Source organism: Lathamus discolor, chromosome 2 (assembly GCF_037157495.1).
Source record: "Lathamus discolor isolate bLatDis1 chromosome 2, bLatDis1.hap1, whole genome shotgun sequence".
In the NCBI taxonomy this organism is placed as follows: domain Eukaryota; kingdom Metazoa; phylum Chordata; class Aves; order Psittaciformes; family Psittacidae; genus Lathamus; species Lathamus discolor.
Window position 1 is genome coordinate 70,202,869 of NC_088885.1, and position 26,754 is coordinate 70,229,622.

Sequence of the window (26,754 nt, forward strand, 5' to 3'; positions counted from 1 at the left end):
CGAGGATGATCAGGGGACAGGAGCACTTCCCGTATGAAGATAGGCTGAGAAAGCTGGGGCTGTTCAGCCTGGAGAAGAGAAGGCTACGTGGAGACCTCATAGCAGCCTTCAAGTAACTGAAGGTGGCATATAGGGATGCTGAGGAGGGACTATTCATTAGGGACTGTAGCGACAGGACAAGGGGTAATGGGTTAAAACTTAAACAGGGGAAGTTTAGATTAGATATAAGGAGGAAGTTCTTTATTGTAAGGGTGTTGAGGCACTGGAATGGGTTGCCCAGGGAAGTTGTGAATGCTCCATCCCTGCCAGTGTTCAAGGCCAGGTTGGACAGAGCCTTGGGTGAGATGGTTTAGTGTGAGGTGTCCCTGCCCATCGCAGGGGGGCTGGAACTAGGTGATCTTAAGGTCCTTTCCAACACTAACTATTCTATGATTCTATGATTTCTAAGATTCGGGTTGTTTTTTTTTGTTTGTTTGGGTTTTTTTTGTTTGTGTTTGGTTTGCTGTTTTTTTAATTCCTGGGATTTTTTTCTGGTTTTCTTGTGTTTGCGTCTTCTTTGGGGAAGCTACCTAATACCACCGAGCTACACCCATTCACAAAAGTAGATCATGTTTCCTGAAAGACACCATTTAGCAGGATGCACAACGCAGTTCTAGAGGTGCATCTAGGAAAGTTCATGTCATTCCCAACCTTATCTGTAGAAGTTACATGCAGATAAAAGGGGAGAACTGGGACATTTAATGTTGGAGTAGTTCCTCCCAACACACAGAGTAGAAAGTTAGACAAGGCCTGTTAAAAACCCTGCCTGATAAGTAATGAGAGTGGTGTAAAGTGGTGTTCCGTGTCTGGCATAACGGCCTTTGGTGTCCTAACTGCATAAAGTAAATATCTGCCTGTCACTCACAAGCAAAGGGAGGGTGAACCAGTTGCTGTTTATGTAGTGCTACAGTTGGGATTGTGCAAAATAGAGAGTGCATTGCAGCACAACACCTCTGTAAGCTCGTAGGAGTCCACAAGCAACACGAACATCAGTGGGACAATTCAGGCACAATGAAGTATCGCACAGAAACATCGCTCATTTGGCTGAAACTCATTCAAACAAACAGAAATCAAACAAAGATTACGCAATTGCCATTAGCTTCAGTGCGCATGCTGGCACTTGTGATGGTGTTTGAGAGAAGCCAGTTTCAAGTACTTAGGCTGGCATTTGAGCAAAACATCAACACCTTTAAGGGCCACAACCAAAGAAGGTTCTTTCAACAGAAAATTAGCAGTGGGTCTGCTCATGTTGTTGTGTAAAACAAGTAGGGAAGCAGGTGCATGAGTATGTTCTTGGAGGTCCTTTCGCAGGGCTCACAAACATCACTGCAGTTCCTGGGTCTCTTTGTTCAAGCCTGTTGCCTTCTCTTCAGTTTCCTGGTTCACAGCAAGAGCACAGCACAGCACCTTGCTCCTGTCTTTATGACAAAATGAAGTGTTAAGTGACTGGGTTGTAGTGCTTGTCCTGCAACCCCTCACCATGTTGCAGTTTAGCTTAAACACTGGCAAGTTCTGTCTGCAACTTTTCTGTCTTAACGCATGTGAAATGTTGGGGAGAATTTCAGAAAGTACCAGCAATTGACAGGCACAGGTGCACAAATCCATAAGACCTGATGAGATGCATCCACTGGTCCTGAGGGTACTGGCAGATGAAGTGGCTAAGCCACTATCCATCATATTTGAGAAGGTGAGACAGTCTAGTGAGCTTCCTACTGACTGGAAAAGGGGAAACATAACCCTGTTTTTTGAAAAGGAAATAAAGGAAGACCCAGGGAACTACAGGCTTGTCAGCTTCATGTCAGTGCTCAGCTAGAACATGGATCAGATTCTCTTGGAAACTATGTTAAGGCACATGGAAAATAAAATAATTGGTGACAGCAAATATGGCTTCACTAAGGCCAAATCCTGTCTGACAAATTTGGTAGCTTTTTATGACAGGGTTATAGCATTGGTGAATAAGGGAAGAGTGACTGACATCATCTGCTTAGACTTGTGCTAAATGCTTGATGCTGTCCCACACAGCATCCTTGTCTCTAAACTGGCAGGATATAGATCTGACAGATGGGCCACTTGGTGTATAATGAATTGGCTGGATAGTCACATTCAAAGAGTGGCAGTCAACAGCTCAATGTCTATGTGGAGGCCAGTGATTAGTGGTGCTCTTCATGGTGTTGGGGACAGTATTATTTAATATCTTTGTTGGTGACAACGACAATGGGATTGAGTGTGCCTTCAGCAAGTTTGCCAATGACAGCAAGCTGTGTGGTGCAGTTGACGTGCTGGAGGGAAGGGATGCCATCCAGAAGAACCTTGTCAGGCTTGAAAGATGCGCCCAGCTTCCTGAAGTTCAACAATGCCAAGCGCAAGCACATGAGTCGGGGCAGTCCCAAACAAACACAGGCTGGGCAGAGAATAGATTCAGAGCAGCCTTGAGCAAAAAGGACTTGGGGGTGTTGGCTGATGAGAAGCTCAACATGAGTGTACGTTCACAGTCCAGAAAGTCAACCGTATGCTGGACTGCATCAGAAGAAGTGTCACCAGCAGGTTGACGGAGATGGCTCTCCCGTCTACTCCACTCTTGTGAGACCCCACTTGGAGTACTGGATTCAGCTCTGGGACCCCCAGTGTAAGAAGAATGTGGGCCTATTGAAGCAAGTGCACAGGAAGGTCATGTAGGTGATCTGAGGGCTGGAGCACCTCTCCTAATAAGACAAGCTGAGAGTTGGGGTATTTCAGCCTGGAGAAGAGAAGGCTCTGAGAACGCTCTTGTAGCAGCCTTCCACTGCTTAAAGGGAGCCTACAAGAAATCTGGAGAGGGGTTTTTTACAAGGACAAGTAGTGACAGGACAAGACGGAATGGCTTTAAACTGGAAGAGGGGAGATTTAGGTTAGATATTAGGAAGAAGAGCTTCACTATGAGGGTGGTGAGGCACAGGAACAGGTTGCCCAGAGAAGTCACAGATGCCCCACCCCTGACAGTGTTTAAGGCCAGGCTGGACAGGGCTTTGAGCAACATGGTCTAGTGGGACACATCCCATGGCAGGGGATTGGAACTGGATGAGTTCTAAGGCCTCTTCCAACTGAAACCATTCTACGATTCTGTGAAATTGGGTGACAGCACCAGAGGCCAAGGGGAGTGCCCATCACAGGGAAAGAACAGCAGCTGTGGGACAAGAAGAAGCTGTAGAGAGAGAGAGGAAAGAACACAAGAGCAGGGAAGGGGCATCACAGGACAACTGCTGCACCTTTTCCACTGATGGTGCAGAGGTACTTCTACGCACGTAAATGCATACGCATAATAGTGTTCAAACACATCCACACGGGTGAATCTATGGTTCAGTGCTTCGCTATGTATGACCAGCTCCTCTTGAATCTCTGCCTGAATTCTGCCTGTGTGGGTGATGATAACTTCTGCATTTTCACATCCAAGCCGTACCTTTGAACTTCATTTTACCCGGGAGGCATCTCTCGTGTTTTATTTCATTAAAGGAAATGGGCATATTCTGTTTCAGAAAATATAGTGTTGTTTTCTTGTACTTTCATTTCAGCAAACTATGGTCAAATCTTTCGGATTCCAGAAAACCGATTCCCATAGCCCCACGTTCCACCCACTTGACTTGAGGTAGAACCAATTAATCTGTCATCAGTGCTTAGGGCATCACAAAGTCACAGAGTTACCACACCAGTTAATGGAGAACAGGGAGGGAGCGAGGAAAAAAGGTATAATTAAGACAGCTTCCCATTTTCGCTCTGCAAGCCTGACCCCCAGCTGGGTGACGCAGATATGAATCTGAATTTATAAAACAACTTTCTGCTTTTTCCTCCATGGTGCCAAGTAGCTGTTACCTTGCTGAAAAGATCTCCCCTTTTCTTGCCCCTTGCTCTCAAAAACATCAAAAAGTAGGAAGGTCAAACTAATGTTGAGAATTAAAACTTTAAAATGAGACTTCACTGAGTTTGACCCTGAATATGCCACTTTTATTAATCATGCCTTTTGAATGCACTGGAGGCACGCAGGTTACAAGGGATTAACGTTTATTTTCATAACAGAATTTCGAATGCATTTTCCACCCCCGCATCCGTATTAGCAATGTGCATTTTAATAAAGTGCGTACAATAAAAAGAAGTTGCTTAGAATATTCCTTACAATGATAATAATTTAAAAAAGCTGCTAGAGGAAAAACAACCTCTGGCTTCACTGCAACTGTCAGTATTACAGATAGGAGTTCCCGTGCAAGTCCCAAGTATGGAGTGGCTTAGCTGGTGGCTGCATTGAATATATCAGGCCAGGTTGGACAGGGTTTTGAACAGCCTGGTCTAGTGGAAGGTGCCCCTGCCCATGGCAGGGGGTTGGAACTGAATGATCTTTAAGGTCCCTTCCAACCCAAAGCAGCCTGTGATTCTAACGACCATCAACAATGACGGTAATACAGACACCCTCACGATGATCTGGTGTATCGCGGGGCCACCTCCCGGCAGCGTGCGCGCTGGCTCTCGCTCCTGCTTCACACCACTCGCTTTCGCACCGGCTTTTGGCCGGCCACCGCCTCCCGTTCCCTTCGCTGCCGGGCTCCTAACACCCTCCTGGGCAGCACCAATACGAGCCCGGCCGCCCGCACCCCGGGCACCTACACCTTCTATCCTAACCACGCCCCCCGCCCTCGCTTCCCGCAGGGCCCGCCCCCCGCTCCGTGCCCACGTGACCGCGGCGGGAGGGGCGGGGCCACCGGCAGGCCCGTCTCTGCCCGGCGGCCCTGCACTGTTGTCCCGGCGACGCGGCGGAGCGACCTGGTGCCGGTGGGCGGCGGGCGGAGGCGGTTGGTGGCCCCGCCCGCAGCGCCGCTGTGAGTGGGCAGCCGCGCTCGGGGGTAGGCGGGGAGCGGGAGCTGGGTTTGTCCTCGGTGGGCGTCGTGAGCGGGTGTCCCCCGGGGCCGCGCCGCTTAGGACGGGGGATGCACCGGAGTGAAGGAGCTGCCGGTGTAGGCTGGAGCGGGAGCAGCCCGCGGCCTGACATCCGTCCCTGAGCAGAGCGGCTTCTCCTGCTTCCAGGGATGGATGGGCTGGGTCGCCAGAGGTCTGGCCTCGAGTGCTGAGGAGCTACTCCGCTCTCTAGGGCTGGGCTTGGGAGCGGGGGGTTTGGGTGTGCAGTGTGTGGAGATGGGGTCCTGCCTGCTCTGGTTTCGGGAAGGCCGGTCCAGGCCTTGGCAGCCCTCAATGTGCAGGTTTATTGAAAGGAGGTGAATCTTTATTCATGAGAACCAGGGTGGAACTTCCAGGGCAGGCAGTCTTGAGTTTCGTGGCCTGAATAAGCAAGAGGAGGGTTGTGCTCCCCTTTTCACCGTAAGCTGATGTAAAGTAAGTTACCTGGACACTTTTGGGAGACAACTGTATGTCATCGGATGAAACTAAAATTGGTATGGAAACGGGCATTTGTGGAAATTTATAGTGGTGCAGGGACATTGAAACACAGCAGTAGTGCATGTTCTTTCTCCAAGGCTGGATGCTGGGTAGTCCAGCAGCAGGTCTCACTGGAACCATGACTGTCCTGAAACTCACTGTGCTGCACATTGCAGTGCAGAAGGGGTTTCCACAGGGTGGGAAGAGGTAACCTTCCTGGCACAGAGTGGCAGCATCCGGGCAGGTTGCTGCTGAAACATCCTGAAAGAGTGTGTATCATTTTGGTTTGAAATCTGAGTCGCTTCGAGGCGAAACAAGGGAAAATGTATCCAGCAAACTGGTGTTCCCTGCTTTTCTGTATGTCCCATCCTGAATGGGGCATACCAAAATACATGCAAGTGTTTCACAAAGTGAAACAACATATTAGATTTTCGAAAATACTTGGGGTTTGGGTGTTTGTTTTTTTTAATATTTAACGCTGTATATTTGAAAGTACAACTTTTTGTCAGTGTTAGTAGTTCTTGCTTGCAGCTGAGCTGTCATGCTTTTAAATAACCGCTCGTCTTTTGATTAATGGATTTGGGGTTAATCTCAAGAGCTGGATCTGCCTGTCATGGGACCTGATTAACATCAGCTTTAGTGATACACAGTCACTACAAAGAAGGTTCTTGTGGCAGCAATTTGTTGGTATGTTGTTGGTTGTTGGGTTTAACTTTTAAAATATGTACAGTACATGCTGTGCTGTGCGATGCTGCCAGATTTGACCCTTGAGAGTAGTACCATGCTGTGTGAATGGTTTTGATTTCAGAGCTTACTGTAAGCAGGTTGGTGAAATTGGGTTGAAAGTGGTTTGCTTATCTGTGTGGGAGGTCTTTATTGAGTCATGTATCCCAGTCTATTTCAGTTTGAGGGTAGCCTGTTTAGCATGTAAAACTTTTGGTAGAGCTGAATACTTGTGTAGCAGAAATGCAGATGATTTGCTGTTATTCATTACAGTTTGAAATGCAATTCAGACATTAAAATAATTTGAAGTTGCTGCCAGTGCTTAGGATAAAATAGCAGTAGTACAGTAAAAGTGAAAACTTGCTTAAATTATTTAGTACTTGTTCATATTCTCTAAATTTACTCAAATTACTAGATTCTTTCAAGCTGTTGTATTTTGTCCTTTATTTGTCCCCTGCTTTAATTCCTCTTTAATCCTGTGTGAAGAGATTATGGGCAGTATGTCATTAAGAGTATCAAACAAGCTGTTGTTTACAGTAGGATTTCTCTTTTCAGTTTGGTAGCTGGCTATTATGACAGTTATACATTTTAGAGCTCCATATCACTGAAGAAATATCATCATATAAGCTTTAGGATGGGAATGGCCACTTCGGGGACTCGTGTTAACCAGAAGAGGTAGATTGAGCCATTCCTTTTCCCCAGGTTGGTACAAAAGAGAAAACTGAACTGCAAATTTGAAAAAAAATAGCGACCACGGAGAAAAAAAATTGCACATCTGAGCTGAGTACGTGTGGTGCAAAGTATGAAGTGTGCAGAAGTCTGTTGTAGCGAAACGTGAATCCCTAGAGCATTTACATTCTAACTCCTCATGCACTGTAATTCCAGTAAGAGTGGAATGAGCCCTGACCCTGATGTCACACAAGGCTGATAAAAGCAAGTACTTGCAGCATCATTTATTCCAATATCTGTGAGCAGTAGAGTCTTGCAGGATCCAGTGGTGTGCTTCTTGGTCAGAAAACCTCTGTCACCCTGCAGCATTTATTTTGGGCTACTGTATGCGATAGCATTGTTGTAAAATTGGATCATTTACTTGTCCACAGAACTCTGCCAATGCTTGTAGATATTTCTGTATGAAGGATCAATTCTCAAAAAGAGTCACATGTGATACCTGCAGTCCTTTTTTTTTCACTGCATTTGGTTAGTTTTCAGTTTATGATGTCTCATTATAAGAATTCCCTTGTTTGTTGTTATCTGTAAGTGACCTAGACAACTCTTTCATGAGATTCATCAGTGAAATGGCCTAGCATGGGTCTGTATGGTGGTGCATGTATCTGGTGTGCATGGTGGTACATAGATGTCATTTTTGGGGTATGTAGTTTTCACACCTGGTTCTGTGCATTCCCATAGAGTGAATTTAACTCTTCCATTTTACTATCGAAGGAGTGTGCTGACATTTCTGTACTTTACTTGACCAAGTTTTTTCGTAGCCTAAAAATCACAAAGTACAGCAGAAAAAGAAAATAAGGTAATAAAATGTATTATAGAACAGACAAAATGCATAATCGTGTGTGTGATGTGTTACGTTGCGTAGGACTACTGGAGGGAAGAAATGCTGTTATGTGTTGTTTCAGATGCACATGCTGAAATAATAGAATTGGACAAAAGGAATAATTGTAAAAGCATGTGATTAATTTATACTCCAAAAATAACTAGGAAAGCTGATAGGATTTAGGCACCAAATTAGATGACTTAAACGTTAAAACTTGAGGTTTGTGTCTAGATCTGGATCTATTTATTGCAAATACAGTAGTTTTCATCTTGGTATTTTGGTTCATTAGAGAGCAAAAGGTTGGGCATGAAATGCATGTATGTCCTCCAAATTTTTAGTATATGTAACTCTAGGAATTCAGGCTCTCTTTGGCTGATATTGCTGAATCCCCTCCAAAAACCGTGTCTTAACAATGACATTTGTCGAAATAGAGAAACACAGGCATCCAAATCCTGTTACATTTAACTTTCTGTTGTATGAAAGTGCAGTTTAGAACAGTCATAATTTGACTTGTCTGTGATTGTTACGTGTTAAATCTCTTTTTTTAGCTTTGTTATAGAACATTCTGTTAACCAGTGGTCTAATTTTAATATAGTGATAGCTTTTGGGGGGGGGGGGTGTGGATAAAAACTTCTTTTATGTTTTTCACTGCCAAACTGGTGGTTGTCTGGTGCAAAGATTATAAATTGAGATTTCTACTAGGTCACCTGTTACTGGCATCTTGACAGCTGATGTAAGAGTCTTCCCTGGTAACAAAAGCAACAGGGAGTATCAAGGTATATGTTACAACTTCTCCAAGGAAGCAGCATTTCAAGTAAGAAGAGCTTAGAAACATCAGTGTATTGTCCAGGCAGATGTTCCCTTTACACAGCAGGCTAGTCTGCCTGAGAATGCTGCATTCGCTCTTGTAAGAGGCCAATTTTATTGCTGAATTTTGCCAGGCCTGTAAATTTCAGGCCTGAGGCTTGTTACCAGCTGAATTTGAATGCCTTAATCTGTTTGGACAGCCTTACTAGCCTGTAGCTATTTCTGGTGTAAGGATAAGGACAACAGAGTTGCATGCTGAATCCTGCATCTTCGATAGAAGTAGGCTAACAGTGGATGCTGATTGATTTGAGCTTTATTTTGTGTTTTGAGACAGCAGAGACAAAAGGTAGCAATAACGCTGGAATTTGTTTAGCAGGCCATAATTTGTGCTTAAGCCGTTTGGGTTACAGTGAATAAATGGTACAGTGATTGGCTGCTATTTTTTCCTAGGCCTGTATAAATAAGTGGATGACTATTGTGAGTTTGCCTGAGTACCATAACATCAGTTTTTAGGACTACATCTAGTGGGCAGCTGGTGCTAAGGTTAGAATTGGGATTTGTACATAGGATCAATGGGAACTGGCCGCCATCTGAAGTGGTGACGGATAGTATTGTGTATAATGAAAGCTAGGGATCAGATTCAAGTTTGGATCAGGATTCAAATTAAGGTTTACACATATTCGAAGATGAAGATTCAACGTTGATTAATACAAATTCTTTTCCAAATGACAGTTCACATCTAGCCTTGCATGCCAATGCATGTGAGCTCTATACTTCCTTCTGCAGGCCTTGTAAAACTAAACAATAAATTGAACTCTTCAGCCACTGCTGTGCCTAATCCTAACTATAGCTATAGTTTAAGAATTCTGTGAACTTCAGAGCAAGATATCCAAGTACATTTACAACAACTCAGTTTATGTTGGTGAAGAATGCAGCGTTTTCCTTCTTCACTAACTTCACACACAGCAAGCCTGCTTGTGCTGCCAATCCGAAACACAGCATTCAGCTCTAGGTTTACCACAGCACCCTGTGCAAACTTTGGGTTCTTCTGTCTGTTTTCCCAAACTTCAGACCTGCCTTCGTTAAAGATTAGGAACCTGCTGCTGTCTGCAAATCAAGAATAAGAAGTTCTGTTAGAAGGCACCAGGCTTAATCACACTTCTCTGATTCTTGGGAATTATAACAATAATCTTGATTCTTCAGTCTCTGTTTGCTGTAACCCTAATCCTAGACTAAGCACCTTGTGTGGTTTGAAGATTTTAAAGGAACTACTTACATTGAAGAGTTATTTAAAGAAATGGGGGTTGTTATTGTTGACAAATAGTAGACTTTCTTTCCTAAAATACTGTAAAATTACTTACTACCCCTTTTTGTTTGTTTGTTTGTTTTAGGATCTGTATAAGAATGACCATGTTCTTCTGTCTCTTGAATGTTATATCTGCATCTCAAAGTAACTGTAATTTGGAGGAGACTAATGAATATCCTGTACCATTATGAGAAGATTTTCACCAACCTAAAACAGTCTGGAAAAAAAATTTCTCTAAGAAAATCAAAGATCATAGAATCCTTTGATAAGACAGAAGACATTTAGAATTTATAAGGTTTTGGTTATCTAGGTCTTAAAAAAAATGAACCGTTACACAGTCATGAAACAACTAGGTGATGGCACCTATGGCAGTGTGTTGATGGGCAAGAGCAACGAGTCAGGAGAACTTGTGGCTATCAAAAGGTATGTGGCATTTCAGTTCAGTAAAGGTACTTGCCAAAGCTTAAATATTTTAACTTTTATCTTTATTGTTGTCTCCATCTGTGTAGAATAGAAAGAAATGTCCTTTTTAAGGAAAGTAACATAACAGAATTATTTTTTTTAGTTAAGATACTTAATGAGGTGATTGTGGGTCAGCCGTCACCTAACAGATCAAGAGAGAGACTCATTAGTTTGTATAAGTTGCCAATTTATCTTGGCTTATAAAATTGCATGCTCCTTTTGTTCAGTTCAGACATGCTTCCTTCTAAAAGTGGTATTGGTTGCTAACACCAGAGGAAAAGTGAAATTGAATGTGCAGTTGATTAATTAGGGGTTTCGTTTATTTACATGAGTTATAAGAATAAGCATCTTAATGAGTGGATCTGAAAGGTCTTCCCACCCCCAGAGATCTTTTTATGTGCTGCATTACATTTGAGATACTGTTACAATGATAAATACCAGGTGACAGTCTAGTCAGGTAAACAAAGGCTGTCTCCTTGGATCCAGTAAAGTTTGTCATGCATAGCCATCAGCATTGTCATACTTGTTTAAGAAGATTTTTACAAAGCAACAATAATTGTACTACAGGAATGGGGAAGTTCCCCTTATATTCCTATGGAGCTGCAAGTTGAAATATCAGAAATTGTATGTTGCTGAGATTTTTTTTCTTCTCAATTTATGGATTTACTGCAGAAAAATAATTGTAATATAATTTACTTCGGTTTTAAGAATTTCTGAGAGTTTCAGGTTTCCCCATATACTGCTAGTACTATTAGTTAGGTTGTTAATATTAATCTAAGCTTAAAAAAAAATCTGAAATTTATTATTTTCATTATTTTTAGGCAGAAGGAGCAATACTTTGAGAAGTGTTTTTCATTCTCATGATCTCAGGATTTGGAGTTCTTTTGTGTGACTTTTAAGTTTGGAATTTGTGGGGGGTCAGTTTTGATTGAAGATATGTTTGTTTTAAATTAAGATCATAGGTTTAAATCTCTTCACTCTAGCCACTAGAACTTTACAGAAATACAGCAATGAGATTCACAACCCCATCCCAAGATCTCAGCAACACTGAATATCTATGTTTGCACCTATACAAGACTTACAAATAAACGTATTACACTGTTTTATATTAGACTGTATGTATGACTATTGCTTGATGCTTGAAACCATTTTTATTTGGCATTTAATACCTTGGAACAGGTTTGTAAAAATGACTGATTGAGTCAGATGCTTAATTATAATGTTAAACAGTCACGATACTTTGCAGATTTCAAAAATGTAATTCTCCTGTTTTCACAGAGTCTGCATCTTAAGCACAAAGAAGTGATTTTTCTGGTTTGAAATATCTATCTCTTTTGTGCAGTCTCACTGTTGCTCTCATTATTAAGAGCACAATTCAAGCGATGCAAAGGGATTTTGTGTTCCTGATAATTTGGACCATGATGGTTTCCCTGGCTCTACTCTAAAACAATGTTTGCAATCATCAAACATATTTCTAGCAGCTCTCGGAGTTGAGTTTGGTTTTAATTATGTTGCTGATGGATATTCTAGAGTGTTTTAAGTTCTAAATACAGCTAATCTGTGCTGCTCACTTAAAATACTTTATCTTGGACTTGTATTTCAGAATGAAAAGAAAGTTCTATTCGTGGGATGAATGTATGAATTTGAGAGAAGTCAAGGTAAAATGGTGAACATAGCACATTTGAAAATAAGTGTCTGGTTGGATTTGCGTGAAGGAAAAGGGCATCTAAAATGTCCAAGCATAAAGCCAAACTTTGTGAACTCTTTAAAATGGGGTGACAGATTCCAGAAACTACAAAAACTCCTAGAGCTCTTGCCGCTTTGTGGAATATCCCGCTGTTCTCAAGCAGTGGCCATGTCTCATAGCCAACCTCTTGTCTTTGAGAAAAGATAAAGAAATGGGTTCTGTATGTGTGCTTTTGAGTTTTACCATACAGCTCTTTCATTTTACTAACAGATTTTCAGGCTATATATCCAGTCCTTATATCATGTATTTGGGATATTTGTAGAAAGCACTGTGAGTTTTGGCTGGCTGAATGATAGAATAACACTTGAAATTCAGGGCTTAAATTCCAGCTCATTCCATGTTTCAGGCCTCTGATTTCCTGTATGTACAAAACTCCCTAACAAAGGAGTGAGGCATGCATAGTTTAGGTTTAATTTATTGGAGATTGCACATAATCAGTATCTCCAAAAAGAACACCTGTAAGAGAATCTTTGTTCCTTAGAGTTTCATAACAAAAAAATTGTTGGGTTTTCTTATTCAGTTCTGTGAGCAAGAGCTGTTAGAGCTTCAGAACTGTCTTTCATTGTAGGGAATAAGGCTTTTGTGTTAATCACTCCAGCTATGATGAAACCCTTAGAAATAGAAGGTTTAAAGTACTATTAGTATTGTTACTGTTTTGAGATTAATTTTAAATGCTATTTGGTTGGTCTTTAATGCAGAGATTACAAGATAAATGTGGCCTGTCAGATGGACATGTTTTGTAAATTCTGTTCTAGAAACTTTCAAGTTAAAAATCTAGTTCTGCTAAGGAGTCAAAGTCACTGTTGAGTTACCTGAAGCCATATTTTACTCTATTACAGTCTCTGAAGAAGCTAAATCATGCCAATGTAATAAAATTGAAAGAAGTCATACGAGAAAATGACCACCTTTACTTTGTATTTGAATACATGAAGGAAAATCTTTATCAGCTAATGAAGGACAGGTATGTCTTTTTCACGAAACGAATACCATGCCATCATGTTTTATTTAATTATTGTTATGCTGCCTTGAAGAGCACATTGGAATTTCTGGGTTTGGCTCTTGTTGAGCCCCACTGATGTAAACAGGAGTTGCTGTACCTGCAAAATTCTAAGGGTAGAATTTTGTAATGCTCTTGGAAATAACAGTTTGTTAGGTTGTTTACAGGATAGTTTGCATATCTTTGGGTGTAGAGCCATGAGAGAAATTCCAAGTACTTCTTTTTTCCTTTTTTTTTTTTTCTTCATTAGTCTTCATATTAATATGAGGGATTGGATAAACACTGTTCTTCCTGCTTTTGCTCATGGATTTGGCTTAAGGTGGGGATGGTCATCTGTGGGTACCTGCATGCACACTCATAAGAAAGACCTATTTATGGACTACGTGGTGTTGCAGTCCTGGACAAACAGTACATAGCAAGGCTTGAAAGGTGGACTTTGGAATAGGACCAGCATTTTCAGTAACATTTTTCTTTGTTGAATTCTTTTGCCTTTAACATATGTTTCCTTCAGACATTGTCATGACTTTATATCTCCTTACATGCAGAGCTCTTAGATTCACATCCTGAGATAGCCAATAGCAATATTAGTACTATGTTACCCTACAACTGAGAAGCATTGCTCTCAATCAAGGTTCCTTTAAGGCTACCACCACTGTGTGACACACCTGTCACTGTTCTGTACTGTGCAGCCTCTTTGCTTCGTTATTGTGCATTCCATGTTCATCTGGTCAAGCACACCACTGGCCAATGAGCTTCTACAGAGAGGTAGGATCATGAGCCTCTCTGCAGAGAAGTCCCTCTGCAGCACTTGAAGTGAGTGAAATTAAGGCCTGGCAGCCAGCGAGTTTTGAGATGAGGGCTAGTTGTATATCTCTGTCATTGTGCACAAGACTTGATGGGTCCATTTTCATCTGTTCACAATGTGTTATGCGAAATAAGAAACATGTATGTTCTGAAAATACATTATTCTTTTTAATTACATGATGTTGTTAATCTGTTTCTTCACAGAAACAAGTTGTTCCCTGAGTCAGTTATCAGAAACATGATGTATCAGATATTACAAGGGCTAGCCTTTATCCATAAACACGGTAGGTTTTCTACTAGAGTTTAACTGTGTAGCATTTTTTTAGAAAATAAGATAACACACAGTAATAGCATGAATAAAAGTATCTAGGAAATATTGTTAATTATCTCAAAAATTACTCTTACCTATTTCAAGTATGGTACATTTTTAAACTATATCTGAAGTTACACTTTGTTTTCCTATAATCAGATTTTCTTTTCTATTTGTAAGTACTGGATATTGTTCATGCACTATTGAGTACTTTTTTTTCCCACCGTAGTTACCAGGTGAATAAACAAATTAAAGAATCTTGTACCATGCCATACTATGCATTTCTGTTTCCTCAAAAAGATCCATTTATGGACCATTGACACTTTACTGTAGCTAATATGATACCTTACCTCTAAAAAAATTCTTAAAATACCTTACTCACTAAAAAATTCAAATGGCATCAACAGTTACAACCTGGATTTAAATATTTTAAGATGTGGTTTTTCTAGGAATTATAAACACAATCTGAGTAAGAGGTTCTGTATGCTCACAACAACAACAAAAAGTTTCACAGCATTTACAAAACTTTTAATGCTCATGTTTAATATCTGTCCACAAACTGCATTCTGAAATACTGCTATTAAGCTCATTTGCATTTAAAAACTCGCATGCTCAACTCTTACTTTGTACTTGTCCTTCGTATCATGTTTCCAAATACAATAAAATGTTAGTTGGAAATGAAACAAGGAACTGTGTTCCCAGTAATCACTGACTTGTTTTCATGCACCTTGATGAGGCTTGTTGATGAATTCAGATAACCAAAAATTGTAATTCCATGTCTTTCTGTTCAAGATCATAAACAGTTCTCTAATCAGTAGCATTCTCTTCTTCCTCATTTCTACATGAAATGAATAAGAAAATTAGAATTTAAGAAAAACTGTTACTTATAAGTTAGAATATTAATATTTTGGTTTGACCATAAGTGTATGGGAATGATAGGTATGATAAATTTGAACATTTACACTTCACTGGAATAATTTCAACCAATTTCTTGCAGTGGTTGTCAGTTTCTGCATGCAGAAATTGAATGCTTTATTGTAGCAAGAGCATTTCAATCAAATTGATTTATAGTCGAACAAATTGTGTGTACCAGTTAAACAGCAGAATTGATTTGCTTAGTGATATAACTGCTGTCCAGGTATGTAGGTGCTCAAGCCAACAGCAAGTAATCGAGAACCTTTATTTTGATATCTTTTATGTGTCTGTATCTGCAAGTTGTTGTCACAATGATAAATAAACTAGTTAAAGTTGTTCAGGGAGTTTTATTAATCAAGTAAGTGTGTCAGATGCTCAATTTTCCATTACCCAAAACTGACAAAGCAGTTGTAGTTTTCACAAAAGGTTTCATTCCGACATTCTGAAATTTATTTATTTCATGATACTGCAATAGCCAATCCATTTTCTTCAATATATTAATGAAAGTTTACCTTTGTTGATTAAAGAATACTTGGTGTAATAATCACTGGCGGGAAAAATACGTGTGCTTGTTGGGGGGAGGCTCACCATTCTTTTCTGTTGAATTTAAAAAAAAAAAAAAGACACCAAAACCCCCCCTATATTCTTCCAAAATGTCCCATTTAGATTACTCTGTTAGAGGTTGCTGTTTAAGAAGCGATGATATAATAAATCACTGTTTTTTTCCATCTGGTCATCTATAGGATTTTTTCATAGAGATATGAAGCCTGAAAACCTTCTCTGTATTGGACCAGAACTTGTGAAAATAGCAGATTTTGGTTTGGCTAGAGAACTAAGATCTCAACCACCTTATACAGATTATGTTTCTACCAGATGGTAAGTATATTAAGTTAATACATTATTCTAACTACTTAGCTTTCTCTTACCATTTTAATTTATCTATTATTTCTTTCCATCCTTATAGGTATCGTGCTCCTGAAGTTCTGCTAAGATCATCTATCTATAGTTCACCTATTGATATGTGGGCAGTTGGCAGCATAATGGCTGAGTTATACACACTAAGACCTCTTTTCCCAGGCACAAGTGAAGTAGATGAAATCTTCAAAATTTGCCAAGTATTAGGGACTCCGAAGAAGGTAAGACTCAGGAAAAAAAAAATCACAATTGTACTTAAATAAATTTTTAAAAATATTATAAAACATTGAATATTATCTTTCTTTTGGAACATCCATATAAATTATTGTTTTAGTAAGTTTCCTGTAGACATAAGGTTTTATCAGCTGTATGTATCTTAAACTTCCCTTAAGGCATGTAATGCTAGTCTTTTGTTGTGTATCAGTATCTGTCGTATGTCATAGTACTATGTGTAGGCTTGCTGTCCTCTAATGAAAGCCAGATAAAGTTGTTTAGTTCAGTTATTTAAAGCTATACATACTGGAAAGAACATCGTAAGTCTCCTAGAATTCCATATAGTCAATTTGCTTCCTTTTCCTGAAAGTGTAATTCTTCTAGGCTGGCACCTAGAATTTACAGCTTGTGGAAGATACCATAAATAAGATAAGTTATGCTTTTCTTAATACTAAACCATAAAGGAAGCATTTGATCTCAAACACAGATCTCTCATAAATATTATTAGCAATAAAAAGTAATGGAGGAAAAATGTGCAGTATTTTAGAGAAGAAGCAAATATTGTCAGTTATTTCTGAACTAAATACTATTTAAATAGGCCAAATACTATTTAAAATTACAAGAAACATTTGGGTAATGCATATAAAAATATGCAATAGTATTTACTTTAGTTAAAATGTTTTAACAAGCGGGTACATAAACATGCAAGAAAAGAATAAGCTTATTCCAAAATATTGAATAAACTGAAAAAAGACCATATGAGTTTTGGGTTGTTTGGTTTTGTTGTTTGTTTTTTTTTTTTAAATCAGGTAAGATATAGCAGATGTATATCGTTACTTTATGGGTACAAACAGAACTCGGTGAGATAACTGGCTGAACACAGAGTCTCTAGGTGTGGAAAATGTATGAGTGGGAGAGTAAAACATCAATTTCATTAGTGTTCTACTGATTATAAAATTTAGCATAATTCTTGACCAGTAAAGGAGCTGTTATCAATAGAGAAGTAAGGAACAGAAATGGATTAAGCTACCTGGGAACATGCAAAGCTTGAAGTGGTGGAAAAACATCCAAGAGAACATACTGAGAAATAGGTGCGAACTCGTGACAGGTCAGAGAGTAAGAGGTTAGAGACATAAGGTTATAGATGATATGTTGGGGAAATGAAAACTGAGTCTAGAGGAGTAAGTGCAAATTGCTATGATATGTAAAACAGTGATTGTTATGACAATTGTGTGTCAGAAATAACGTGTAATGTGAACAGTATTGTAAGACCCAAGTTTTCAAACACAGATGGTAAGTTTCTTAAGCAGCTCAGAAGTCTTGGATAGCAAGAGCAACATTTTGGTGGGTATTAAGAGTGAGAAACAGAGCAGCGTAAGATCTTCTGGAACATTTGCAATGTATAGCATAAACAAGCTCTGGAAGAAGTGCAGGCTATGGGATCAAGAAGCTTCAATTAATTCCATTGTGCCCCTGTCATCTGGTGGGCAGACTTGGGAATTTTATCTCCTTACAACAATACAAAGATATCCCCTCTTCAGGGAGATTACTGTAGGAGAAGAGTACTCAAATTATTGGAACGATCACAACAAGCGATGCATTTGTCACAAACTGTTCAATTGTTACAAATTCGTTACGTTCTGCATTCTGAAAAACATAACCAGTTATTTTCAGAGTCTGGTTTTGCAGATAGTTTTACAAATATGGTTTTTTTTTTCAAATGCACATTTTCATTTATTCCATTTTCCTGCAATAAGGAATTACAAGGTTTATGCCCAGAAGCTATCTTCATTCCAATTTGCCTTCCTTTGTTTAAGTCTGTCATACCATACTAATGACATCTGTGAGTTTGATTTTTTTAAAAATAGTGACATGCAACTGTTTTGCTTTATTTAGTGAATGAAGTTGCTTTATTTATAAAGTTTTGGATTATTTATTTTATAAATAAAACAGTAAGTTGTACCATTCAAGTACTGGCAGTGGTGGTGCATTTGTACTATGCCAGTTTAATGAAAAAGCTGATGACAGTCTGAAAAGGAAAGATGAATTAAATGCATTTTCATTAGCTGAAGGTTGGCAATGGCACTTTCAATAATTCCAAATTTTTTTTTTTTAATAAATTTAAATGTATTTTTCATTTTTGCACTTGTACTGTTTTCATCATATCCCTGCACTTCACTAGTTCAATGTGCAACTCTTGCTACTTAATTCCAATTGTTCCTTTATCACTATCTCTGGCAGACAGAATGTCATCAAATCCAGTAAGGGATGAAGAAAAATACGTTTTAATATATAAAAAGTCTGGTATAGAGAGAAGAAATAAATACTTCTTCTTGGTATCCACGGATGATAGCACACTCAGCAATGGTCTTTTATTGTTGTAAGAGAAACCTACATTTTTCTATCTTGAGGAGAATTAAGCTCTGGAAGAAACTGTTCAGAGTGGTTGTGGAATGCCACTGGAAGCTTTTTGAGACTAACACCTGGCAGGAAGGGACAAGAGCGTGGATTAGATGATCTCTTGAGGTCTTTGATAATCTAATGGTTCTGTGTTCAAACAATGCAATTATCAGGCAACGAAGGACTTCAGCATTTACTTCTGGAAAGTTAAAACACTCAAAGAAAAGATTTCTTGTCATGTTTTTGGGGTTTGTTGTGTTTTGGTTTTTTTTTCATGCTGTAATAGTGTCTGTTTGTAATTTAATCATTGACTATCTTAATGGTGGAATCAGTGGTATAGTATAGGCTACACCACCATTACACGACCATGTATGCTGGGTGGAAGGGCCTCACCTCTACTGTTCCCATAAAGAAGGTATGTTGAAGTCAGGTGTTTGAGCTCATATCTGTGGTAGATGGGAGGTTCAGTACTGCTTCTGGTACTGCTGCACTCTCTTCACCTTCAGGTAGAATATGTCCAGGTGTGGTACCCACAATGACAGTTCCACCTTTGCCTACAGGAGAGCTTGAACAAAAACGCCACTGGAGACTGATGTTGAAATCACTGGTGTAGTAATTGTAATGGAAAATAGAAAAGCCTGTTTTCCACTATATAGGAAGGAGCTGTGCAAACCAAGATGACTCAAGCTGCATAAAATTAAATTTGATCTAGTAACTTAAATATACATAGTCTTTGTTCTTTTTTGGTACTGATTTTAATTTTCTTTGGAACAGAGTGACTGGCCAGAAGGGTACCACCTTGCTTCTGCCATGAATTTCCGCTTCCCGCAATGTGTCCCCATAAGCCTAAAAACTCTCATCCCAAATGCAAGCAATGAAGCAATACAACTTATGAGTGATATGCTGAACTGGAATCCAAAGAAGAGGCCTACAGCAAGTCAGGTCTGAGCACGTGAATGATTAAGACTGAATTCACTTGTTAAAAAGTTGTAAATATAGAAACGGATTCATTGCTGTAATACTGATGGCCACAGAAATGTCTCCTCATTTTGAACACTTTGGTGAGAAGGAACCTAGCAGTAAGAAAGTTCTAAACCTTACTCAGCAGACACCATAAACTCTTTAGCTATTCCTGCTATGTTGTCTTCTGTATTGGCATATTCTAAAATGTTCTCTGTACAGGATAGAGAAAAATCTGAGCTGCAAGTTTCCTCAACTGTAACTGTATGTCATTTCTACTGCCTGTTTTTCCTCCCCCATCTGTACAAAGAGGGATATTTAAAATTAAACTTTACTTTTGTGAAGTTGCAATGGAATGCAGTATGGAAGAGCTAAGAATATAAGACTAAGAGCTGGTTTTAGTTGGAAATGGGATGTAAACTGTACTAAGTGCTAAGAACTTTGTGAAGAACATACCAGTAGGTTACAAAGGTTACTGTTTTTCTCCAAGTTACTTTTAAAGAACAATTTCAAGTACCAAACATGGTTATATTCTCCTGATTATTATTTTTTTAAATCCAGTATTCATACCTAGTACAATACTATTTAGAAGGTATAAAAGGCGAATGCAATAGGGAAACGAAAAGGACATACTGCAAGTTATCCATGGATGTAATGTGATTCAGAAGTGGTTAAGCAGATGGTACCAAGTAAAGCAACCCTTTCACTCCACTTTATAAAGCATATCTATTGTTACAGTCACTGAGATCTGAATCTAGTCCAGTGCTGTATATCTCTGTACAGAATACTGCATGGTGCTTTATGAAAGTAAACAACCAGCTTTTGCCCAAGTGAGTTATCAAGGAAGCAGCTGCAGCATTTGTGTAATCCACAGCTAAAAGGAGAGTTTAATGCATATACATTGAATTGTATACAAAGGCAGCAATTCTCAAGTGCAGCTGATGCAAAACATCTCTTTGAGAACAAAGAGTAGGATCGTACCCATAAGGAGTAGCAGAGTGTGTTGTTTTGACATAGGAGGAGCTGTGTTTCTAAGGTATGTCCATGCTATTTGTCTAGAGGTGGACATTAAAAGATCAGAGAAAAAGAATGAAATACACATTCTGCCTGAAGACAGACAATGTGTTCCTAATAAATACCATGAAAGCACAGCAAACACAGTGACTGTACTTCAAAGCAAAACAAAAACAAGGAAAGCTGGTGATAAGAAAATGAAGGAGAAACTTTAATTGTAAAACCCATACATTAATGTTAAATGCAATCATCACAATTCTGGGGTTTTGCTGTTTTGTTCTGTTTGTTTTAATCTGTTCATCAAGTTGCCAAAACATACTTAGTGGAAACATGTAATAAAGCATGTGGTAAAGGTAGTAGAGACTCCCTCATCTAAGACTGAAATTTGTTGCTGCATGAATATAGAATGGTGTTGAAAGTAAAATGCATGGCAAAAAACAGATTCTGCAAAACCTAGAAGTAAAGGAGGGAAGGTACGTGACTGCTGTTAACATGTTACAACTGGACCCATCTTACTAAATTATATGATGGGAAGAGTTTAAAGTACAGAATTATCAATTCATGCTGTTTACACATGATCTCACTATGCATTCATCTTGCATCTCTGCCTTATGGCTTGCTCAGATGCTTCAGAAATGTGCTTAAAGTAAGCCTTTTGAAGTCAAATTAATATGTTGTATCTTCTTCTTCAGGCTTTGAAGTACCCTTACTTTCAAGTTGGACAAGTTTTAGGACCTCCTCCACAGTATCTGGAGAAGCAGACTCCTATTAAAGCAGTTCAGCCAACAGAGCCAAAGCCAATTTTACCTAAACTGGAAGCTATATCCAAGCCAGAACCTCTATCTTCACCAGATGTACCTGACAAAACACAGCCACAGCCCTTGTCAAAGGTTAACCACCAGCCTCTCCAGCAAATTCAGTTGCCTCAGAATACTGCTAACCAGCAAGTACCAAAACAGCAGCAGCCACAGGCACAACCATTTTTTCCAGCTATCAATAAAAACTCATTGCCAGTAAGTTGTCTTCAATAAATATTTAGGTGGTTTTATTAAAGTTTCTTACTATATTCAGCCAGGCAATCCCTTGAAAATTGTCAGACATTTTATTAGAGGAAATATAGGCAGGTTGTTAGGGACTCATAAAGGATACAACTGGCAACTTACTGAAATTTCACCCCAAATAAGAATAGATTGCTTCTAACAACAGTGTATGTTCATTTATAATTGCCTTTACTGTCATGCTTATGCAGTAACAACAGCTAAGTAGTTACAATAGCTATCGTTTACTGATCTTTGAGAAACAGTTCCCAAAAACAGTGTTAGTGTGGAAAGGGAGAACTTTGCTTGCTGCAAGCAGTAAAACATCTGAGAGTTCATCCAATTACTAAGCTTGTAAGAATTTATCAAGGAAGGTTTTTAGCAAGATGAACATTAAGCTTTGTAACCTTCATTTTGCTTTCCACTTATACTTGCTGAACTAAAATATGGAGTATGTTAAGAATAATAGGTATTCAGAAAATACAGGAAAGCAAACTACAGTCATATGAAAGGACAGTTTTAAAATCTAGTAATTTCTTTGGAAAATAGTGTTATTTGCTGTATTTACTTTGGGGCCACTGCAACTGGCATGCCTAAACCCTGAGTGTAATTGCTGTGAATGTTCTGCACCAGTATGCTCTATTCCTTGACAGTTCCTCTGTATCACTATTGAGAGCATGAGTTCAGCAAGACACGAGGAGTAGAGGCTGAGCACTGAACTGGGTCTGCAAGTTGAACATTAACTTCAGTATTTCAGGTAGATTTGAGGATGACAGTCTAAATGAGCTACACTCAAAATACTTGCCAGCATTATTGTTACGTTTTCTGCTTAAAATCGTGCCCTCAAAGTTCGCAAGTGTAGTCAGGAAGTGAACTACATACAAAATATAGAATTACAGAATTGAATTGAAGCTTTTTTCATATTTAAAATAGAAACAAACAGCTAATGGCCCTCTGAGTGGTGCAGTAGGTCCTAAAAGCTGCAGAAGACGATGGGGTCAGACTTTGGTAAAGGCTGTGGATAGCTGGGATGACTTGGATGACACAGAATTTGGAATGTCATGTTCAAAGAAACCTAGCATTGCGCTGTTAAAAGAAAAGAAAAACAAGGAAAGTCTTTTTAGGTAAGTCCTGTAATTGTAAAATCACATTTTTTAGTAAGGAATATCCAGTAGATTTATAGATTTATTAAGACAAATCTGCTAAAATATAAGTCACCAAACTTCTGCAGGAATACAGAGAGCTGTATAAGCAGACTAGCTTTGGGTGCGGTGTTGATATAGCACCAGTAGTATCCAAACTGAGTCAGATTTGTTTTCAGGGACTGTACGGTTTAGGTGTTTGTCATGTTACTAAGAAGCAGTGTGTTTTACTAAAATCAGATATACTAACTTCATTTCTTTTGTCTGTTAAGTGTGGCTCTCAGCTCTGCCACAGTTATCCACATTTACCTGAGTTCCATAGTGTTGGATACGCTTTTTTCTTTGTCCTAGGTCAAAGTCCCATGAGGTATGAGATTTGGCTGTTACCTTGTGGGAATCAATTTTACTGATGAAAGTAGGGTAAGAGAAGAGCACTGTACTCTTCAGGCTAGGGTCAGCTTGTGGTATTCTCTGCTGGAGTTGTTGGTCACATCTTGATTTTTGTTTGAACATCTTGATTTTTTCAGTGTGCCAGAACCAAAAACTTCATTCTCTATCCAGCCAGGAGGGGAAAATAAGGTTCTGATGACAAATGATTCTGGAAGATTAAATACGTCAGCAAAACAGTACTATTTAAGACAATCAAGATATCTACCTGGTAAGGGTAAAAGTCAATACATATGGAAAATACAAGTTATGAACGCTCTAGGTACGCTACATTTAAACTTTAGATTTCACACTGGATAATTTTGTTGTTCATAACCAGGCTAAATTTTCAAGTTTTGGCCTAAATGCTTTTCCCATAATGTCTCTCATCATAATTAATACAAAAGTTTCTGGCCATGTAAATGTGGAAGGGAGCTCCATGCTGCTTGTACACCACAAAAGCTCACAGGCCTTCTTATGACTACTAACATATAAACCCCTCAGTAATATGAATCTAGTGTCTCTTGGATTCCTAGGGATATATCCTGATTTGACCCATAAGCAAATGTATCTGAGGACTAGAGAAACTACATGTATGTATATGTACATATATATATATATATATATGGAGAGAGAGCATGGTTCTCAGTTTTGAAATGTCAGGGGTTGGCAGGTTTTTTTGAATTTAAAGTTCTGGTAAGCACAGTTACCCTTGTGATAGGAAGTGTTTAGAAATACCAGCCACTCACATACTTATTTCCCTTCCCAAGGCAGTCATCTTCTTTAAAAAATAATAGATAGCTTAGTCTAAATCTGGGTGATTTTATCAGGAAAATAACCTGAAATGATGAAATTGCTAGGAAAAAGAATGGGAAGGAGGAAGAAAAAAAAGAGAATGTGTCCTTCGGTTAGTATTCTGAATGTGTTCTATAATCAAATTATTTCCTTGGTGTTCTCTTGGTGTTTTCTTTATTGTAACGATGGTTTGCACAGTTACAGTAAGTGTATCATGACATCTACTGTAACCCACGTATGAGAATTTAGGTGGCTCACAGAGGAATTCCTGATTGTCAGACAAGTTGTTTTGTAACAATGTATCACTAATTTCTTAGGAATTCATTAGGCCAGTGATGACTTCTGAATATGAAACCACTTATTGAATGTTAAATAGGATGCCCAGAGAATAAACAGCTGAAGTCCAAAAGAAATAAAAAAAGGGGGAGCAGGTGGAGCTTCCCTATATAAAGGAAACATAAATGGAAAGGAAAGTTCATCTTTATTTCTTATCTTTTTTTAAGTGTGCTTCTAATATCTCTCTGATTTTAGTAGAACTTTCAATGAGAAAGGCATAGATGTAAAAATAATTTCAGCAGTTAAGAAAATGATAGCTCCAAGGAGTGTATTTGTTATTTATCCATATTACTTTAGTTCTGTTACCACTAGATCTGGGAGCTGCTTTCATGCTGTGTAATCCTATTAATTCTTGTAATGTTTCTAACACACCGAGGTGACAAGAACCTCTGTGTTCTACTCTAACTTATACCTTGAAGAAATAGCTTATTTTCAGCCTTGAGAACCCTAGTTTTTGATAGGTATTTTTAATCTGTGTTAATTGTTTGATAGTCAAAAATATCAATAATGAGGCTATGGATTTATAGAAATGAAGTAACTGTACATAAAAGGCTTTTAAAAATTATCTTGAAAGCACAACGGGAATGGTTCTTAACAATTAGCAGTGTTCTTAGCTGTGTCTCTAGTTTTCATGGTTTGGCTGAAAAATCTAACCTAATCAATGGGCATTGTTTAAATTAATGGTGTTTACATTATACCACAAATAGTTCAGTGTTGTTTTACTGTTCTAGAAATGTCAATTTTTCATTGGTTGAATTATGTTTGAGAATTGATTTTTATATTATTTTTTTCTAAGGTGTAAACCCTAAGAGTGTCTCCTTAGCAGCAGTCAGTAAAGAAGGATTACATGGAACCTGGAACAACCAGTTGTACTCTAAGCCACTGGCACATGCTGGAGGAGGACTGACTTTCAACAGAAATACTACAGGTAAGAGTGTAATTAAAAGTGGTTGCATTATATCTCATCATGCTTTAATTAATTAAGACCATCTGGTTTAACTTCCGTTGTCAGGCTTAGCTTCTAGGTTGATACTTTTGTCTTCTTTTAACAGACTCTTAAAATAACAACTTCTTCAAACATTAAGCTAAGTATTTTGCTTTCAGATCATAAAGGAAATATAGATCAGCCCCTGTTATAAATCTGTGTCAAGATAAATTTTGTTCATAACCCTTGTAGACCATTATTTTACTGTGTTAATTTAAGCAAATAGTTTGACGTCATTACTGCCTGGCCAGTGTGCCATGAACGCTATCAAACACTAGTTTCACATATGAAAACAAGATGGTGAGTATTGTGCTCATGTAATAAAAGTGCTGCCTAATATTCTAAACATGTCTCTTAACAATCTACTAGCCTTGTCCTAAATACTTTGCTGCATGAGAAGTCCCTTTATTTTCAGCAAGGAACTTGCAGTAAGGTGCCTTTTGGTACCGCATTTTGTGAAGAATGCCATTATCAATATTTTATAGAGTAGGACTAGTTAAAAGGTTTATCTGGGATTTGACTGAGGAAAGCATCAGACTCAAGACTAAAATCTATCTTCTGACCACTAAGCCCTGTACTTCAAGTACACAGCACATCACCATGTTATGGGAGGTTACCTTATTAACAGCTTCACAGTATTGTCCATCTAGCATGAGTTACTCCCAAATACTTTAATGCCAATAAATCACCTAGCCTTACATACTTGTACAGAAAGAACTTCAGGTTTGTTTACACACAGATGCTGCACCCCATTTTAATATAAGTTTAGTAGCCATTCTGCAATGTCAGCAAACCTGATTTTCCCTCTGAAAGTCATGTGAGCTGTAAGTTGTTCATCTGAAATTATGTGAAAGATTTTAGGAAGTGGAAAAATGACAGCACCTATGAGAATTTTGATAGACTAGAACAGCCTTTTTTTAAGCAATCATCATATGTACCTTTTTGTTTTCCAAAATATAGTATCTGGATGCCTCAAGATTAATTAATATATTCATAACTTAGTCATGCAAGGGAATAAGGCATAAAAAGGCCAAGAACTGTTTCCAAAGACATCTACCTACTCAATTGCACTGAAAATAGAATGAAGGTGCATGCTAATGGTAAAAATCCTGCATTTGTCTTACTGGCTTACTTTGTGTATCTGTCAAAAGTTTGAGGAAAAATAAATACTGAAACCGATTATTTAGTGTGTTTGAAAATACCTGCTATTATTTCTAGCAGTATTTTAATTTGCATGTGATGTTTCATGTGCTGGGAGGCAGCAATGTTTAAGACACGCATGAAATCAGGATAGCTGGAGCACCAATCGTGGAAATACAACACACATAAATTATGTATGTGTTCTTTTTTCATATTGACAGAACCAAAAGTTGACACTGTGCTGGTTACTGTTTAAATAACTATGTTTAGTTTATTCAAGTCATTCTTTTTTTTTTCGTTAACTCATCCACAACATTGCCCTAACGTGAAATAAG

General features: G+C 38.7%; 1 protein-coding gene across 5 annotated transcripts in view; it reads left to right on the top strand.

Moving 5' to 3' along the window:
- Nucleotides 1–4,754: 4,754 nt before the first annotated feature.
- Nucleotides 4,755–26,754, top strand: part of MAK (male germ cell associated kinase) — a 29,342-nt gene continuing 7,342 nt past the window's right edge. For all 5 annotated transcript variants that reach the window (XM_065667370.1, XM_065667373.1, XM_065667372.1 and 2 more), the window contains exons 1-12: nt 4,755–4,883; nt 9,907–10,244; nt 11,887–11,941; nt 12,870–12,991; nt 14,036–14,115; nt 15,800–15,932; nt 16,021–16,192; nt 19,359–19,526; nt 21,251–21,571; nt 22,529–22,719; nt 23,265–23,395; nt 25,091–25,222. In XM_065667370.1, the coding sequence (XP_065523442.1) occupies nt 10,144–10,244; nt 11,887–11,941; nt 12,870–12,991; nt 14,036–14,115; nt 15,800–15,932; nt 16,021–16,192; nt 19,359–19,526; nt 21,251–21,571; nt 22,529–22,719; nt 23,265–23,395; nt 25,091–25,222 (1,606 nt within the window). In that variant the 5' untranslated portion in view covers nt 4,755–4,883; nt 9,907–10,143. The remainder of the gene's footprint in view (nt 4,884–9,906; nt 10,245–11,886; nt 11,942–12,869; nt 12,992–14,035; nt 14,116–15,799; nt 15,933–16,020; nt 16,193–19,358; nt 19,527–21,250; nt 21,572–22,528; nt 22,720–23,264; nt 23,396–25,090; nt 25,223–26,754) is intronic.